Source organism: Chiloscyllium plagiosum, unplaced genomic scaffold (assembly GCF_037043375.1).
Source record: "Chiloscyllium plagiosum isolate Xiang-an unplaced genomic scaffold, Cpla_swu_hap1 HiC_scaffold_9, whole genome shotgun sequence".
NCBI classification, from domain to species: domain Eukaryota; kingdom Metazoa; phylum Chordata; class Chondrichthyes; order Orectolobiformes; family Hemiscylliidae; genus Chiloscyllium; species Chiloscyllium plagiosum.
In genome coordinates, this window is record NW_028270147.1 from 46,329,961 (window position 1) to 46,347,908 (window position 17,948).

Genomic DNA, 17,948 nt, shown 5'->3' on the forward strand with positions numbered 1-17,948 from the left:
GTCCAATATTACTCTTTCAGTGGCTCTTGTACAATTGTTATATAGCTGGAATTATGTACAAAGTTACAATAGAATATCACAATGTAGATAAAATCAATCCATGATATCTCTTGGGATGACAACCTTTGAAGTAAATGTTTGCTTGATGATAACGATCATTGCTGAGGGATAAAGAATACCTACAAATTATAACCAAGGATTGGTGGCATGACGTCCCAGTTAAGGTAGAACATAGCCTAATAAAGACTCCAATGCCATTTTACAATGTTCAGTAATGCATCTATACCTCAACTTCAGAAGAGTATCCACCATTCTAATATCTTTGTAAATGAAAACTTAGTGCTTAGATTGGCAATCTAAATTGAAGATCAAGCCTGATTTCAAAGTAAAAAAGTGTGAGCCCTCCACTTTGTGACATTATATGGAGTGTCAAATCTTGTTTGCAATGTGCTTAATGTTGGTTGAACTCAGATATTTTTTGATATCCCTTGTGCTAATTCATTTATTTAATATTAATTTAATAGAAACGCAGTCTTTCCCACTCTCAATTGTTACATATTTTAATAACATCTTATATCTTTTGTTTAGAGTATCCTACTTCCAATATCATACTGATTTGCAATTTTAATGTTTTAATTGCATTTAAAATTGCATTTAATGTTTTAATTGCATTTAAACAGCACCGAATTAGTGGACAACAAAATTGAAGAATTTCTTCAGAGCTTTTCTGCAAAGCTGGCAACAATGAGTCAAGAATCTTTCTCTTCTCAGGTGAGGAAGATTAACTATATTAGAAGGAATTCAGTATGGTTTTGAAAACACTTTTTTTATACCTTTTTTTAAAAATTCAGTCATGCAATGTGGGCATCACTGGCTGGGCCAGCATTTATTGCCCATCTCCAGTTGCCCTTGAGAAAGTGGTGCTGAGATACCAACTTGAATGGCTACAGTCCATTTACTTTAGGTAGACCCATAACGCCATCACGGAAGGAGTTCCAGAATTTTGAACCAGCAACACTGAAGGAGCGACCATATATTTCCATGTCAGGGTGGTGGTGTCACATGGATCTGCTGCCGTGACCTTGTAGATGGTTGTGAGCTTTAAAAGTGCTGTGGAAGCAATCCTGGGTGAATTATTGAATGTGCTTGGTAGATTGTACTCTAGATGCTGCTACTGAGTGTGAACTATAGAGGCAGTGAATGTTTGTGGATGTGATGCTAATCAAGCAGGTTGCCTTATAGTGGATGGTGTCAAGCTTCTTGTTTGTTTTTGAAGCTGCATTAATCCAAATAGCTGTGGAGAATTGCATCCAACTCCTTACATGTGCATTGTAGATGGTAAACAGGCTTTGGAAAATCAAGAGGAGACTTATTTGCTGTGAGACTCGGGCACTGTCCTGCTTTTGTAGCCACAGTATTTATATGTCTAATTTAGTTCCATTTCTAATCAGTGAAAAATTCATGATGGTGGGGGATTCAGCGTTTGTGAGACCCTTTAATATAAAAGGGCAATGGTCGGATTTTCTGTTGTTGGAAATGGTCATTGCCTGGCATTTGCTTGGTGTTGTTGTTACTTGCCACTTGTCTGCTCAAACCTAGAGATTGTCCAGGTCTTCTTGCTGCATTTGAACATGGCTTAATTTGAATAATTGTTTGTAATGGTTACAGAAAATTTACAGTGAATATATCTACAATATTATACTATTTCTAATCTAGATGCAATGTTCCTTCCGTGATGAAGTCAGATGGGAATGTTTGTGATGATTGTACAATATTTAGTTCCATCCATGATTCCTCTGATACTGAATCAATCCATATTCAAATGCAACAAAATCCAAACTTGGGGTAACAATTGGCAAGTAACATTCACTGTACACAAATGCTAGGCATTCACCATCACCAATAAGAGACAATTTAACCACCATTCCCTGACATTCAATGGTATTACCATCACTGTATTCCCCCACTGTCAACATCCTGGGGTTTACTATTGACCAGAAACTCAACTCGACTCCCCACATAAACACAGTGGCTACAAGAACCGGTCAAAGGCTAGGAATATGCAGTCAGAACTCACCTCTTGACTCCCCAAAGCCTGTCCTTCATCTACAAGGCACAAGTCAGGAGTATGATGGAATACTCTCCACTTGCCTGAATGAATGCAGCTCCAAAACATTCAGGAAGCTTGACACCAACCAGGACAAAGCAGCCTGTTTGATTGGCACCGCATCCACAAACATCCACACCCTCACCACTGAATCTCAGTAGCAACAGTGTGTCCTACCTACAAGATGCACTGTAGAAATTTATCAAAGATTCTTGTACAGCACTTTGCAAACTCATGACCATTTCAATCTAGAAGGCCAAGGTCAGTAGATACATGAGAATACCACCAACTGCAAGTTCCCCTCCAAGTCACTCACCATCGTGACCTAGAAATATCACTGGTCCTTCACTGTCACTGGGTCCAGATACTGTAATTCCCTCCTGAATGACATTGTGGATTAACCTAAAGCAGGTGGACTGCAGCAGTTCAAGAAGGAATCTCAAGATCACCTCAAAAGCAACTAGGGACAGCCAATAAATGCTGGCCAACCAGCAACACACACATCTTATGAATGAATTTGAAAAAATATTATCAGTAGACACCTATAAATTCCCTGACACCCAGCTCTAACTTGCTAATACCTCTTCTCAAACTTATCACAGCTCTCTGTTGTCAGACTGGTTAACCTGAGTCAAATCCTGCCTGAGACAAAATACCATAAAATCAAATATTGGGAAAACTGAAACCATCGTCTTCTACTCATGTCACAAATTTTGTTCTCTCATTATAGATTTTTAAAAAATCTTTTCCCTACACAGCCTGGTGCAGCCTCAGGTAGTTTCCAACTTTTCCATCCTATTTGACCACGAGCTGAGATTCAAACTCCTTGTTCTCTCTAACACAGACTGCTTCACTGTCTTCATGTCAGCCATCTCTTACTACTTCCATTATTGAAACCCGTATTTTGCTGCTGTTACCTCCGCTTACAAATAGTACTTCCAAATAAACCTATTGTACTATAACCTGGTGTTGTGGGATTTTTAACTTTGCCCACTCTAGTCCAACACTGGCACCTCCACATCAATACAAATATTCCAGTACTCTCATGTGGGCCTCTCATTTTCCAGCCTCCATAAACTTAAGCTTATCCAGAACTGACGTCATGCCCAACTTGTATCAAGTTATGACCTACATTTGCTTCTGGTTCACCAACACCCTGATTTTAAAATTCTCACTGTTCACCCCTTTCTATCCTTAATCTCCTTCTGCTCTGATGTTCTTCCAATTATGATCGCTTGTGCATAAGTTGTGGAATTGCCCCTCTAATTCAGAGCTTCAGCAACTTCCTTGGTGCTTTGTCTTAATGTCTCCTTCTTTCACTCTGTGTCAATATTTTACTGATTACATGATTTAGAGTTATTTACAGTCTTCAAAGATTCCCAGTGCCCTTTGGGTGAAAAAGAGTTCTCTCATCCCTTCTAAACCTGCTGTCCCTTACCTTAAATCCTATGCAGGTTCTAAACAGTAAATTATGATGCCAGATAATTGTGACATCAGGTTATTGGATCATAGTAACCCACTGGAAGTGTCAATGTCTGGGGAAAGGAAGTAACTGCTGTGGAACCTATTACATGAGGTCTTATGATACAGAAGAACCCCATAATCTATGACTGAACTTTGCAAAACTGCAGAATTTTCATTTGATCTGTTGATTATTGGATCGCATGTGATACCTTTTAGGAAACAATCTTTTAGGAAATGCTAATTTTTTTTTAAAGGAAATATTAGTTGTAATTCATAGTAGACACTGATTATATAATAACCTACAGACCAATGTTCAAGTTGTAAATTATTGAAGGGTAAAGGATATTTTACTAGCTTTTCCTTCCTGATTTGTTTCTTGGGCTAGTATTTCTCAAATTAAACAATCATTGAACGTGAGTAATCTTATACAGGGCGACCACAGTGTTGGCGGGGGATATGCTCCAAGACCTATCGCAGATGTCCAAAACCACGTATAGTAGCAAACCCATTCATTTAAATGGTAAATTTACCTCCCTGGCAGCCCCCGGGTCCCTGGTTCTGGAATGTTCCATGTCATCTGTTTGTGCTGCAGTAAACCGCGGGTAACTGAAACTACAGTAACCAGACCCATGGTCATGGCGGTCACCTTCTAGTTTCAAGCAACCAGCATACCAAGTTAAATTTTTCAGCATCACAAACTTTCACCTTTTTTTATTTTAACAGGTTACAGCATTGATAAAACTTAAACTATGTGAAGATACACATCTAGGAGAAGAAGTAGACAGAAACTGGGATGAAGTTTTCACACAACAGTATCTCTTCGACAGACTTGTCCATGAGGTATTAAGATAAAATACTGAGCAGAAATAACTAAGCATACTTGAGTCAACAGATAAATGATTTATAGTTTGTGCATCATTCCAATTTCTTAAATGACAAAACTTAATAATGTTAATATGCCATTATTTTATTAGTAGACCAAAATACCATACTTGCACTTTCAATTGATTAAAATGCTGGATTTTAATTGTGAGAGCTCGTAGGATGAGTACAGGGAAACTCAAGAAAAATGCATTAAAATTTATTTTCTACTTTTTATCGTTTACCAGTTAAATAGAAAAGAAACCTGAACAATGTTTTGCTTCTTGCTACACTTAATCCGTACTTCTAAATATTTGCCTCCTCTAAAACCCCCATGATGGCAGTTTGGCTCAAATAATCAAAATACATCTTTTCTCTTATTGCCATGGTACCTCACTTTCTCCCACCACCATCATATCTGTTTTAAATTTCTCATTTTCCATGTCATCTGTTTGTGCTGGGGTAAACTTGGTTTTGTATGTAGCAAATTGTATTCTTTAACCTCCTCTTCTCCTCCGTCTTATCCTTGAGATAAATTCCTCGTATCTGTAGGTGGCTTCTCTACAGTCAGTTTCAATCACAAAAAACAAATCTCTGATCATTTCCTTAACTCTCTCCATTTTCATCTTCCTATCCCTTTCTAACTCAATTGCTCTTCCTGGATTTCAGTACATTTCCCAAATGAGGGTTGATGGGTTAGGTGTGACTCTGACCAATCTTCCCCCACCCCCTAATTCATTTAGAACTGCACTTTTCATCCTAATTGTCCAGCTTTTGACTTTGCTTTTCATCACTCTTTTGCAGCTGTGGGTCTGTTCAGCCATTCAGTCATCATCTGCTGTTGATAAACTAGTCAAGTTCAAATGGTGCTTCTTTTGCATATTTTCCTTTTCTTTCTCTCATTTCCTTGGAGCACAGATACGAGTGTATTTCTTACAGCAGTAGTTGAACGAAACGTCTTCAGATCTTGTTGAACAACATATCAGACCTCATCTGCCAAAATTACCCACAGGTCCATGATCATCCTGGACAGCAAAGATAATCTCTGCCTTCTTTTCTCCACTATCATGTGTCTTTAGAACCATAGAGAATACTTTAGATATGGCATTACTGAGGAAAAATACAATCTCTTTTAGATTTGCACGATATACTGCTTTTCATCTGACCTTGTGTGCTTTTAATTGCACATACTTACGGTAAATGGCTTGACAAATTTATTTGCAAAAGTCCATTTATGTATTATTACAGGTAGTTCTTCTATAAAGCAATGGTAACACTCCTGTGCAACCCCACATTATAGAAAAATCATGCTTTAGAAACAGTACCTAAAGTTGGCTATGTAATTGTGTTACAGTTAACACGTTTTAAAAGGTTTTAAATGGCTTCTCTTTTATTCTGATTCAAGATAATGGGTTGACAGCACATAGAAATAGTATTATACAGACATGGTTGCAGGGTGATTGGGAATTCAGTATTCTGCAATAATAGGCAAAAAGTAAAAGGAGGTGGGGTAGCTTTATTTGTAAAGGAGTATATCAATGCAATAGTGAGTAGTGATATAGATGCACATAGATTGTGAAGTAGATTCAGTTTGCAATAGGTGAGAGTTGTCTGTTGGCCCCCTCCCAAAGAGTTGCCTTGCTGTAGACCGAAGTATAAATTGGGAAATGTAGGAGCCATGATAAAGAGCACTACAATTGTTACGGGTGATTTTAATCTGCATATTAACTGGACAAATCAGATGGGCAAGGGTAACATGGAGGCCATATTTGTAGAGTCCATCAAAATTTTCTGAGTAGTATTTGCAGAACCTACGCAGCAAAACAGGCTCTTATGGATCTAGTGATGTGTGAAGAGGTAGGATTAATAAGAGGTTTCATAGTTAAGGGTCCTCCAGGATGTAATAGAGTCATAGAGATGTACAGCACAGAAACAGACCCTTCAGTCCAACTTGTCCATGCCGACCAGATATCCCAACCCATCTAGTCCCACCTGCCAGCACCCAGCCCATATCCCTCCAAACCTTTCCTATTCATATACCCATCCAGAAACCTTTTAAATGTTGCGATCGTACTAGCATCCACCACTTCCTCTGACAGTTCATTTCCATACACGTACCACCCTCTGCATGAAAAAGTTGCCCTTTAGGTCTCTTTTACATCTTTCCGCTCTCACCCTAAACCTATACCCTCTCGTTCTGGGCTCCCACACCCCTTGTCTATTTATCCTATCCAGGCCTGTCATGATTTTATAAACCTCTATAAGGTCACCCCATAGCCTCTGACGCTCCAGGGAAAACAGCCCCAGCCTGTTCAGCCTCTCCATATAGCTTAAATCCTCCAACCCTGGCAACATCCTTGTAAATCTTTTCTGAACCCTTTCAAGTTTCATAACATTTTTCTGATAGGAAGGAGACCAGAATTGCACATAATATTCCAACAGTGGCCTAACCAATGTGCTGTCCAGATGAAACATGACCTCCCAACTCCTGTACTCAATACTCTGACCAATAAAGGAAAACATACCAAACGCCGCCTTCACTATCCTATCTACCTGCGACTCCACTTTCAAGGAGCTATGAACCTGCACTCCAAAGTCTCTTTGTTCAGCAACACTCCCTAGGACTTTACCATTAAGTGTACAAGTCCTGCTAAGATTTGCTTTCCCAAAATGCAGCACCTCACATTTATCTGAATTAAACTCCATCTGCCACTTCTCAGCCCGTTGGCCCATCTGATCAAGATCCCGTTATAATTTGAAACATGATAGAATTTCAAATTCAGTTTGAGGGACTCCAACCAATGTCTTCAGCCTAATTTAAGAGTACTAACTATCAACAGCAGATGCCGACTGAATGGCTGAATAGACATACAGCTACAAAAGATTGATGAAAAATAAAGTCAAAAGTTGGACAATTAGTACAAAAAGTGCAGTTCTAAGTGAATTAATGGGTGGGGAAGATTGGACAGAGTAACATCCAATCCACCAACCCGCATCTCGGAAATGTACTGGAATCCAGAAAGATCCATTGAGATATGCAGAAAGAGTTGTCTAAAGCAAATTGGAAAAATGGACCAAGGGGAAATTTAGAGGCTGAGCAGTGGCAGAAAATTAAACTGATGATATTTCATAACACTCACCAAAACTTAGGAGGACAGCATAAACAAAGGATAACAGGTAAGCAAGGTGCTAGTGGGAGGGAAGATTTTATAACTGGCTTTACTACGAGGGAGAAAGTATTAACAAACAAATGGGATTGAAGACAGACAAGTCACCAGGACCTGAGGGCCTGCATCCAAAGGTTTTAAAGGAAGTAGCTGCAATGATAGAGAAGACATGGACCAGAATATTCCAGAATGGTTCCAGTAGATTGGAGAATCACCAACATGGTCTCCCCTGTTCAAGAGGTGATGATGGTGGGGGTCAGGAAGACTGACAGAAAGCAGGAATCTATAGCTTAGTAACCTAACGTCTGTCATTAGCCTGACATTATCTTTCTTATTGCACAGCATAGGAGCTCTTGTTACTGGGTATAATTAATTCTGACTCTGTGTTAATTAATGTGTCTTTTCAGCTTTGTCCTAATTAGTAGAATATCACATAGACAGTTCTCTGTTCTAAATTATTTACTACCTATAATAATGACTTGGAGGAGAGGGCATAGTGCAATGTATCTTTGCTGATGATACAAAAGTAGGTAGTCATCCTTGTAAACCTGTGTTGAACTCCCTCCAGGGCCCAGATATCCTTCCTAAGATCTGATGCCCAGATCTACTTACATACTCTGTAGGTCTAACTAGGGTCTTGTATAACTGTAGCATAACATCTGCATCCTGTATTCCAGTTCTTTCAATAAGAAGACCAGCATTCTTGACTATTTTCTGCACCTGTTTGTGGCATTTTAAAGAGCTATGTACCTGACCCCCCAAATCTCACTGAGCAAACATGTATTTAAGTTTTAGAAGGCACAAAATATCCTGATCTACCCTTTATCAGTTCAAAATAGAAACCTCGCCTGATTATATTAAAATCCTTCTGCCACAGCTTTGCGCAGTCACCTAATTACTAATATCCTGTTGTAATATTATGCCGTCATCAACACTGTCGACAATGCTACCCAATTGTCTCATCAGCAGATTTGATTTGGTTTGCCATTATCCAAGTAACAAACTCTTGTGTGGGACTTTATCAAATCCTTCTACAAGTCTATATGCACAACATCTATTGACTTACCTCTTGTTCACCATCTTTAATACCTTTGTTGGCAATTTGTAGAACGATTTTTAGCTTGTTTTTTTTCTTTTTAATTAACATTGATATCAAAATTGTGATTACATTGTGAAGAGCAACAGATATGTTGCTATCCTGATATGTCTTTGATTTAACAGATTCGAGCTCTTCAATCATTTACCAAAGAAGACTTGGTGAATTGGTTCAGAACCCACAAGGAACACAAGAGTAAAAAACTTAGTATTCATGTAAGTCCAGTGCATCCATTAGATTTCCTCTTGATTTCAAATGATCTTTAGGTATAATATGTCATGTAAAAAAATTTACTTCATTCTGAGATGACAAAACAGTAAGCTGCGAACGTATTTATTGTCCATACAAAGAAAAAGTTGTTTTAAATGCCTACTGCTTAAATGATTAGTGCATTCCCTCAATGCATTTCCAGTCAAACTATCTTATTCTCGTATATAGGTCGATCTTGTGTATAAGTCAACCCATTATTTTGCCCCAAAGTCTGGTATTTTTCATGTACCTCGTGTATACCCCTAGTTTTTCAGGGGTCTCTTCCTGACCATATATGCAACCTTAAAGGGCATGTTTTGTACATTTTTGATTCAAATGCAATACCTGCGTCATTACAAAAATGTACGATACATTACGGCAGCCCTCGACCTTGTCATCCCGTCGTTGCCTCAGTTTCGTAAAAGTAGGTGTTGCGTACAGTTATGCTCCAAACTTATTGTAAAGCTCCCCCAAATTTTCTCGACAAATGGCATTACGAAGAAACAAGCATACAGCACAGTTTAAACGAAACGTTGAAGTTACACAGAAGACTGACAATACCATAGCTGCGAGGGAGTTCTGTTTCTGAAAAAGCCACACAGTTAAAGTCAATGTCAAAACAGAAGTATGCAAAGTGAGGGAAGCTGAACAAGTGGCCACAACTAGAAGAAAGGGTTGCTGACATCAGAATAGAAGCATCGTGACTCAATAATGTATCAGAATTCGCACCAAAAACAAAGCAAAAAAGGGTGGATTTGGTGATTTCAAAGCCAGTGCTGGTTAGTGCAGTAGGTTTATGAAAATGTATGATTTCATGCTGAGACAGAAAAACAAGATTGCCCAATGTCTACTTGCAGAGCTTAATGATAAGTTAATGAGGTTCCATCGCTTTGTACAGAGGGACCTCGATTATCTGAATGAGATGGGCAGGCACTATTTCATTTGGATAATTGATTATTCAGTTAATCGATTCAATGCCTCTCTGAGGCTCAGAGTTTTCTGTTAAGTCTGCTCCCTGTTTGGGTGTCCAACACTACACCACCCCCCCCAAAAACACGGCCAGCACTGCCCCCGCCCACCCCCCAGCACCCCCTCTATGGCAGCCGGACTGTACACCAACAGTAAGACTGCTGCTGCATTTGTGGGGTAAGTTTCCAAACAGCGCGCACGCACACACAACTTTTTACTGCAATGTTTTGACAAATTCCCACTCTGCCCTGTACAGGAGAGAATATCTGGGAAAGGGGAATTTAGGGTTCACCCCGATATAGAACTCTAGGGAGAGTGTGGGGGGAGAGGGAGAGTGAGTGGTTGGGAGGTCAGTCATTTGGAGACGGGCTCCCATTGATGTCCAGAACTGTTCTCGGCAGCATTTCAGTGAGCCGAGAATGTTTTTAATCATTGTAAACAAAAGATGCGGTCAGGGTTGAAACAGCTTTGATGTAATGTTTCTATCAGGACTTCCAGATCTCCTTTGGATAATTCAATATCGGTAATTGATATTTGGATAATAGATATTCCTCTGTAATCAGAAATTGGAAGAAAAACAGATACAGGCTCTCATGCGTCGGCAATATGGATAAAACCCCAATAAACTTTGTTTTTGCTCCAATCTTGTCCACAGTTCTGTTCCCTGGCATATCAGTTTTGGTTAAGTTTACTGGCCATGAAAGGACTCGATTCACTGTGGTACTTGGTTGTATGGTAGATGGAACAAAGTTAAAACCTTTGGTGATCTTTGAACGGAAAACTCTGCCCAGGCAGAAATTTCCGAAAGGCGTTGTTGTCATCATCCATGATAAAGGGTGGATGGATGAAGGTGGCTGCAAGATTTTGATAAGGGAGGTCTGGAATACGCGACCAGGTGTACTTAGAAAGAAAAAAAGTTTACTGGTTTGGAATATGTTCAGATCACACAGAGTGAAAAGTGTTACCACTGAACTTGGAGCAAAGAATACTGACATTGCAATGATTCCTGGAGGCCTTACGAATATGTTGCAGCCACTGGATGTTAGCATCAATAAACCTTTTAAGGACTTAGAACAGAAGAAATGGGACACTTGGATGCAAGAAGGGGAAAAAAGCTTCACAAAGGGTGGCAACATGTGTGCTCCATTACTTGCAACTGCATGAGAGTGGATTGTTGAGTCCTGGAAGGAGATGAAAACTGAAATTATTGAGAAAGCCTTCAAAAAATGTGGAATTTCTAATGCTTTTTAGATGGGATGGAGGATGATTGATTATTTATGGTCAGATGGGAGTGATGACAAATCAATTGATGATCCCCTTGAGAGTTCAAGTGAAGATGATCCATATGACAATATGCTTGATCCTGGACGACTGGAATGAATTATTCAGTGGTGCAACTGATGAGGACAGTGAATCTGAAGGATTCTAATGGACTTTTGCATGTACCGGTAACTTTTGTTTAAAGCAGCTATCCCATAATATTTGTGATATATGGTGAGAAGAGTTTTTTGATGTAAAATGTTTGCATGAAACTGCTAATAAATACAACTGTCTATTCAAATAAAATATTATCCGTCCTTTTTTTACTGCTCGTTTTTTTCGTGAATTGTATTTGCTGGTATGCTTATTCACTTTTGTATATACCGTTATGTGTAGACCTATATGCACTTTGTGGTACTACCATAGCAGGCTGAATGGAGACAGTTAATTTGTAGATAAATATTTAACAATGGCCATAATTCTTTTTCCTTTTGTTATTTGTGATTTTATGTAGAGATCTGGCTCTTGTTTGTCCAACTTCTGACTCTTGCCAAGCATGAATTTCAACCCCTCAAAAACAATACCTAGTGTATAAGTCAACCCCTTAATTTCAGCTCAAAACATTTTCAAAACTCAATTTGTACCATAAATATGGTATACAATTTTTAAAGTGTCCAAGTTTAATCCATAAAAAATATCCTGCCAAGCTACTCAAACCTTCCTGATGAAGGGCTTTTGCCCGAAATGTCAATTTTCCTGCTCCTCAGATGCTGCCTGGCCTGCTGTGCTTTTCCAGCACCACTCTAATCTAGAATCTGGTTTCCAGCATCTGCAGTCCTTGTTTTTACCTAAGCTACTCAAACTACTCCATTCACACTAATAAGTTGATTATGAATGGGTTTGACAGATATTCACATGCAAGTTGTGTTGTAAAATCTAGTAAACACTTAAAAGTATTTTTAGGTATAAAGACCATTCTGGACCACTGCTTGAAGTGTTCCAATGAAGCTCAATCCAAACTAGAGCAACATCTCCTTTTCCACTTAGGCATTCTACAGCCTCTAGGACCCAACACTGCATTCCACAACTTCAGAACATGACCTCTGTGCACCATTTTTCTTACATTCCATACTCTCTCGGGCTGTGTCTTGTTCTAACTTGTTGGCTTTGCTGTCAGCAGCATGATCAATTTTCTGTTCTATAGCTACCATTTATAGTTACTTTACATCTGTCTCTCCTTTACCACCAATATCTCTGCCTTTTTTTCTGTCGCTGTGGGTACACTCACCATCTGCTCCTCCTCCCCCTCTAACACAAAAGCATTAAAAAACAAATTTCCAGCTTGTTTCATTTTCTGAAGTGTCATGCTGGACTCAAAACATTAACCCTGTTTCCATCTCCACAGATACTGCCAGATCTACCAGGTTCCTCCAGCATTTTGTTTTTATTTCAGATTTCAAGCATCACAGTATTTTGCTTTTACTTGAGAAATTTAGACTGTTTCTGTTATTTGTTGTGTGGGGTAACTGTGATTATCTATTTTAAATGAATGCATTAACTGCTTTATTTACAGGGTCACATTTTGTTTGGCAAATAAATTATTCACTACGCAGCATTCTTGCATGGTTAGCATATAAACAATCCTCAACAGAATTGTTTTCCACTTCCATCAAGTGTAATGTAGTATAGTATCTCTCTAAAATTTATCACCCACTTCAAATTGATTTCTGTATTTTAACCAAATGTTTCCTGCAATGCAAATTCAAGTAAATTACAGTTTACAAGTGATTAACACTACTGTCAATCATTTTTTAAAAATTCTGTTTTAAGCACTTGGCTTTTCACTTTGAGTAAGTACTTCCTCCTGGTATGCAATTTACTGCAGTTAGAAATTGTGGACCGTTTAATTTTGTAATTTTATTGTCTGCTAGTGGATGATGAATAAGTACTGTGACGTGCAAACATTAGTAAGATTTGTTTTTGGTATATCAGTAATTTTATTGGAGATCCAAATGTACTCATTCTTATTGGTTTGATGCTTTGCAGGTGACTGGACATGGGCAACATGAACCAGATCTAACCAATGTCGCCTCATGTGAATCAAAGTTCATACATGGAGAAGCATGTCAGCTCATTTACTTACCTGTGTCCCCTCAGATGGAGTACGCAACCACCATTAATGATATAACTGCATTCAATTCAAAACTCAAACTTTATCCTTTGCATAAAATATTGAAATGATGTTTGTCAATTGGAGAAGGTCACAGGAAGAGTATGCACTGTTTAAGAATATGCAGTTTACATGTAAAATTAAATCCTGATTCGTGGTGTTCTGCTTTAGGAGGAGAGGCATTTCACCATAAATTGGTGCAACTTCATATGCAAGCGTGTCAATATAACTAGTTAATTTAAGAGTGTATTTTGATGTCTGTATTTTAGTGATCACCTAATAATGATACACTTGCACCAGAATTTATTGAGGCAGAAAAACAGTAAATATTTGAATAATTATGCAGTTTGGTTTGTCATTGCTTTCTGGAAAATGTCATTTAAAACATTTGAAGCATTCTTTTGTAAGTGCTAAATGTATTCGGCAGACCTGTTTTTAAACTAGTGGGTTTGATTGAGAAGAATATCAAACTTAAAATTGTTTTGCCTATTTTACCTCTGTTCAAACCTACCTATTTAGAACAGATCAGTTTTGTATGGCAAGCAATCATTGATTAATTCTCAAATAAGCTGGTGTTTTCAAAAACCAAACTGATGCATTTGCAAACAAAAAAATCCCCCATTAAACAGATCTTTGAGTGAATTATTTTGAACTTGTAATGTTTGCTTTAATGCTTATAAGTTTGGTGGGCGGTGGGATATGTGGCAGTTTTCATGTCTGAATTACTGGTTGTGTAACCAGAATAAATATGACACATATGATAGAGGCATTGCTCTCTGGTTCCTAAATACTGTATGAAAACTAAAATTTACTTAAATGTTTTCCCGTGAGAAGGTGAGACTAGGAAAAAAAAATGTATAAGGCATGGAAATGATTTCTTTATATACATATATATATGATCCTTTTAAGGTGCTGGAAATCCAGGAGATAGTTATTTTCTTGTAGATAAGAGAGTATAATTTCAGCACACAAATTTTGATTGTAACTGCATAATCTCTTTGTCCCACTCTCCAGCTACAAAAAGGTTTAGAATGAAATCAGAGGGGCTTTGTCCTGCACTCACCAGTTTGTATTATGCATTTTAAAATCAGTCATTAAGGTTGCACAATTGCTTTTTTCATCCCTTAGTTAACATTACTGTATTCTGATTCATTTATGATAGTTTGTCTTCTTCCAAACAGCCTGTCATCAGTGCTGTATGGTTGAACATTAGGCAAAAGTTCCAAGAAGGTTTTGCATGGTGTCCTATCATGTGGCCTAGGAGCAAAGATATCAGAACTAATCTTCAAAATGTCAGCCAGCATATTTGAGTAAGATGCAAAGAAATTATTGAATTGTGTTTTTCTGGAAAAAATTGTTTTGGAAGTGCCCATCAGTTCAGTGATTTTCTAGTCACAAACCTATATAACATCAAATTATTATCCATTCTAAGAAATGAAAGTTTAATTCCTTGCTATAGATTTTTATTTGCTGAAAATGTGTGCTGTCGCTGAGCTCTAGGTGACAAAGTACATCTTTGTTCTGGTTTCTTATTTTCTGTTTTCATTCAAGGTATTTGTATGAAATTAATTTTGGGAATGTGAACAGAAATCTCATATCTAATAATCACTATAGATACAGTAACGAAATGGGAGTTGATCATTGTTCATCAGTGTAGATAAGAGTGACTGGGAGCATCACGATTTGCATCTACGGTGTGCTAAACTAACTAATGCTCAGCTATGATTGCCTTCTATTTCTAGTTTACCTTCTATTTTACTGCTCATGATCATTTACCAAGAACAGTACGAGTTATTAGTGATCTGAGATAATAGAGGTGTTCTCAGTACTGCCAGCATTCTAAGCTTACATCTGTAGGATAAAATAAGGCAATTGATCATAAAGCAGGGAACTGTTGCCTGGAGAAGACTGAAGAAAGGCTTACTATTGGCAAAATCCAGTTCTTTCCTACTTAGTGACAGCTATCTTTTAACAAATCAATTACTGTAAATAATGAGAGGTAGTAGAAATAAGGAGGCATAAGTTTTTATTTTAAAAGGTCTCCACTATCAAACACCATTCTGGAAGCATCTTTTAGAAAGAAGTCAATGGAGATAAACTGGGCATAGGTTGAATAGTTTTGCAGATTTGATCCAATGAGTATGGGTATGTCCAAGTGTTCATGCATCAGTTGCTTTTATCCACCTTCACAGTGGAGATCATGGTTATGGGAGATGCTGTTGAAATGTTAAATATATAAACAGGAAGCACTGATTAGACAATGTTTACTTCACATTGGAAAGAGAGCTTGCAAAGGATCTGTTTCTGACATAAAACCACAGCTATAATGAAGCTGATAAAAATAATCACTGGTAACTAGAAACACAGTAAATTGAAAATTAAGGGTATTGTTTCCATCAAGGTGAAAAACTAATATATTGAGCAAAGCTATGGAATAGGAAGAAATGGAAGTTCTGAAGGTGATTGTCAACAGTGACATATCTACCCATACCCCTGCACAGATTAAATGCATCGGTTTGTAGATGTGGCCATTTAACCTTGCAAAGCACAGCTGGCTGTTCATCCTTTTCTTGCTCCTCCTGTGCAAGCTATTGGCACTGATCTGTAGGGAAGAGGATTTATTGTTTTTCCTGGGAGCTTGGACCAGACTCCGGTTGGTTTTTGTCTGGCCCGAGACATCAAAGGAGGGGAGGGTGATGCAGGCTTGCAATGAGGAAGGCCCTGCCTGGCCTATAAACGTGGCAGTGGAAAACGTGGTCCCAATGGGATGACACTCTCCTACCTATACACCACATATTTGCCATTCAACTCTCACAACAATTTGCATATTAAGCCGAAAAGCATTTGATTTAAAAGAAAACTTGTCCCAGGCCCTGCAAAAGTGACTGCCTTAAGCCACACTTTAATGACACAAAGGGCAGAATAATCCTATGTCTTTGACACTTATGGACAGTTTAATAATTTCTGGTTAGTTGAAATCAAATAATTGCATCATTTTGTCACTAATATTGGAAAAAAAACCTTGGAATGTAGCCTTGGAGTGCACAAGATGCTGAAATATAGTAGTAGCTACACTTCAAAAGTACTTAAGGATTATGGGGTTGATGATTAATGTACATTCTCAAGCACTTCACACTACATTATTAAAGCACTTCATAAATTCATTGACAATTATAAAATGTACTTTATGAATGTTTATTTTTGTTGCTACAACAAACAAAAGAATGAAAACTAGCTGCAATCACCTTACACATTCCAGTTAGGTATCATTCTTGGATAAAATTTTATACAGACTTCAATCAAAGATAACACTCTGAAATTAATAAGGCCCTCAGTGTTAAATTATAATGCAAAATCATTGGCTTCATTTTCATTTTACATCTATATATAAACATTTATGCATCAGTACACTAATAAACACTGTCCATATTAATGAAATTATCTCTCTATATATATATATGTACACGCATCTATGAAAAGAGATTCAAGCAGTAATGAAACATTCTAGTAAAGCCCTACATTGGTGGGTGTAGAACTTGACTTAACACAACGTATGGAAGTGTTACCATTTTTTTAAACATCTAAAATGGCAATATAGAGAGTGCACTTAGTTGTGCAGATATCCAAGATTTTTTTTTCCTCCGATTTCTTGATTGTTTTTCAATGCATACACAAATTTTGGCAGATGAACTTGTAAATCTAACTTGGAGATCTGCAACTAGAATTACAAATTTTTGATGTGGAGCAGGAGCAAACATTCTCAACAGCCATTCTATAGCACTAAAATTTTTTCACAATATCTTACAAGAGCTAACTGTTCCACCACACTTTTTTAAAGTCCAATTTCCCTGAGAAAGGAACCACTTAAAATATTACCAGATGAAACCTGAAAAATGCATTTCTTCATTGAATGCAGTTGTGTAACCACAAAGCTAGATAGTTTTATTAAATTTTAAGAATCTTGATACAAAATTTTCTGTCAGGTGAAAGGGAGTTTTGTTTTTCATTCGAAGGCTTTAAATGGTGCTCTGTTCAGACATTGTTGAATATCCTAGTATCTATTGCCTCCTAACCTCTTTAACAATGGATCATCGTATATCCAGCATTCTCCATCTTCATGAAACACCTAAAGAGATAAAGTGTGATTTATGAGATCACTGTTTCCAAAGTATAGCAATTAAATTACTACATTACAACACTCATACTAAATACATAGGTTAATTGTTGAATGGCTGAAGGTACTGACCAATGTAATATAAAACCATACAAACCTGAAGGTGCTACGTTTGGTTTCTGGACTGTGCTGGGTTAGTATAGTTGAGCCAGGGTCATAGCTGGGGAAACCACAAGTAACATAAGCATTTTGAGCTTTGGCAGATGATGGAGAAGTCAAACCCGAATTCCTGCTGCTCATCGTCATTTAGTTGACTTTTGTGGTAGAGGAAGGGGGAAGAAATGCTTAAATCGGTAACTGACAGAATCCTAGTATAAATACCTCCCTATTTCTCCCCTTTTTTTAGCTTTGACAAAGGGTCAGTCAAACTCGAAACGTCAGCTCTTTTCTCTCCTTACAGATGCTGCCAGACCTGCTGAGATTTTTCAGCA

At 37.9% G+C, this 17,948-nt stretch overlaps 2 protein-coding genes across 5 annotated transcripts in view; one reads left to right on the plus strand and one right to left on the minus strand.

The window, feature by feature from the left end:
* The window catches only part of LOC122554338 (nardilysin-like), a 115,256-nt gene extending 101,271 nt beyond the window's left edge, over nt 1-13,985 (plus strand). Inside the window, exons 28-31 of one of the 2 annotated variants that reach the window (XM_043699203.2) lie at nt 681-771; nt 4,295-4,411; nt 8,821-8,910; nt 13,220-13,985. In XM_043699203.2, the coding sequence (XP_043555138.1) occupies nt 681-771; nt 4,295-4,411; nt 8,821-8,910; nt 13,220-13,414 (493 nt within the window). In that variant the 3' untranslated portion in view covers nt 13,415-13,985. The remainder of the gene's footprint in view (nt 1-680; nt 772-4,294; nt 4,412-8,820; nt 8,911-13,219) is intronic. The other variant, XM_043699204.2, reaches the window with a different exon arrangement.
* A 2,537-nt stretch (nt 13,986-16,522) lies between these two features.
* osbpl9 (oxysterol binding protein-like 9) overlaps nt 16,523-17,948 on the minus strand; it is a 291,494-nt gene continuing 290,068 nt past the window's right edge. For all 3 annotated transcript variants that reach the window (XM_087990606.1, XM_087990605.1, XM_043699206.2), the window contains one exon: nt 16,523-17,469. In XM_087990606.1, coding sequence (XP_087846732.1) covers nt 17,395-17,469 — 75 coding nt within the window. In that variant the 3' untranslated portion in view covers nt 16,523-17,394. The remainder of the gene's footprint in view (nt 17,470-17,948) is intronic.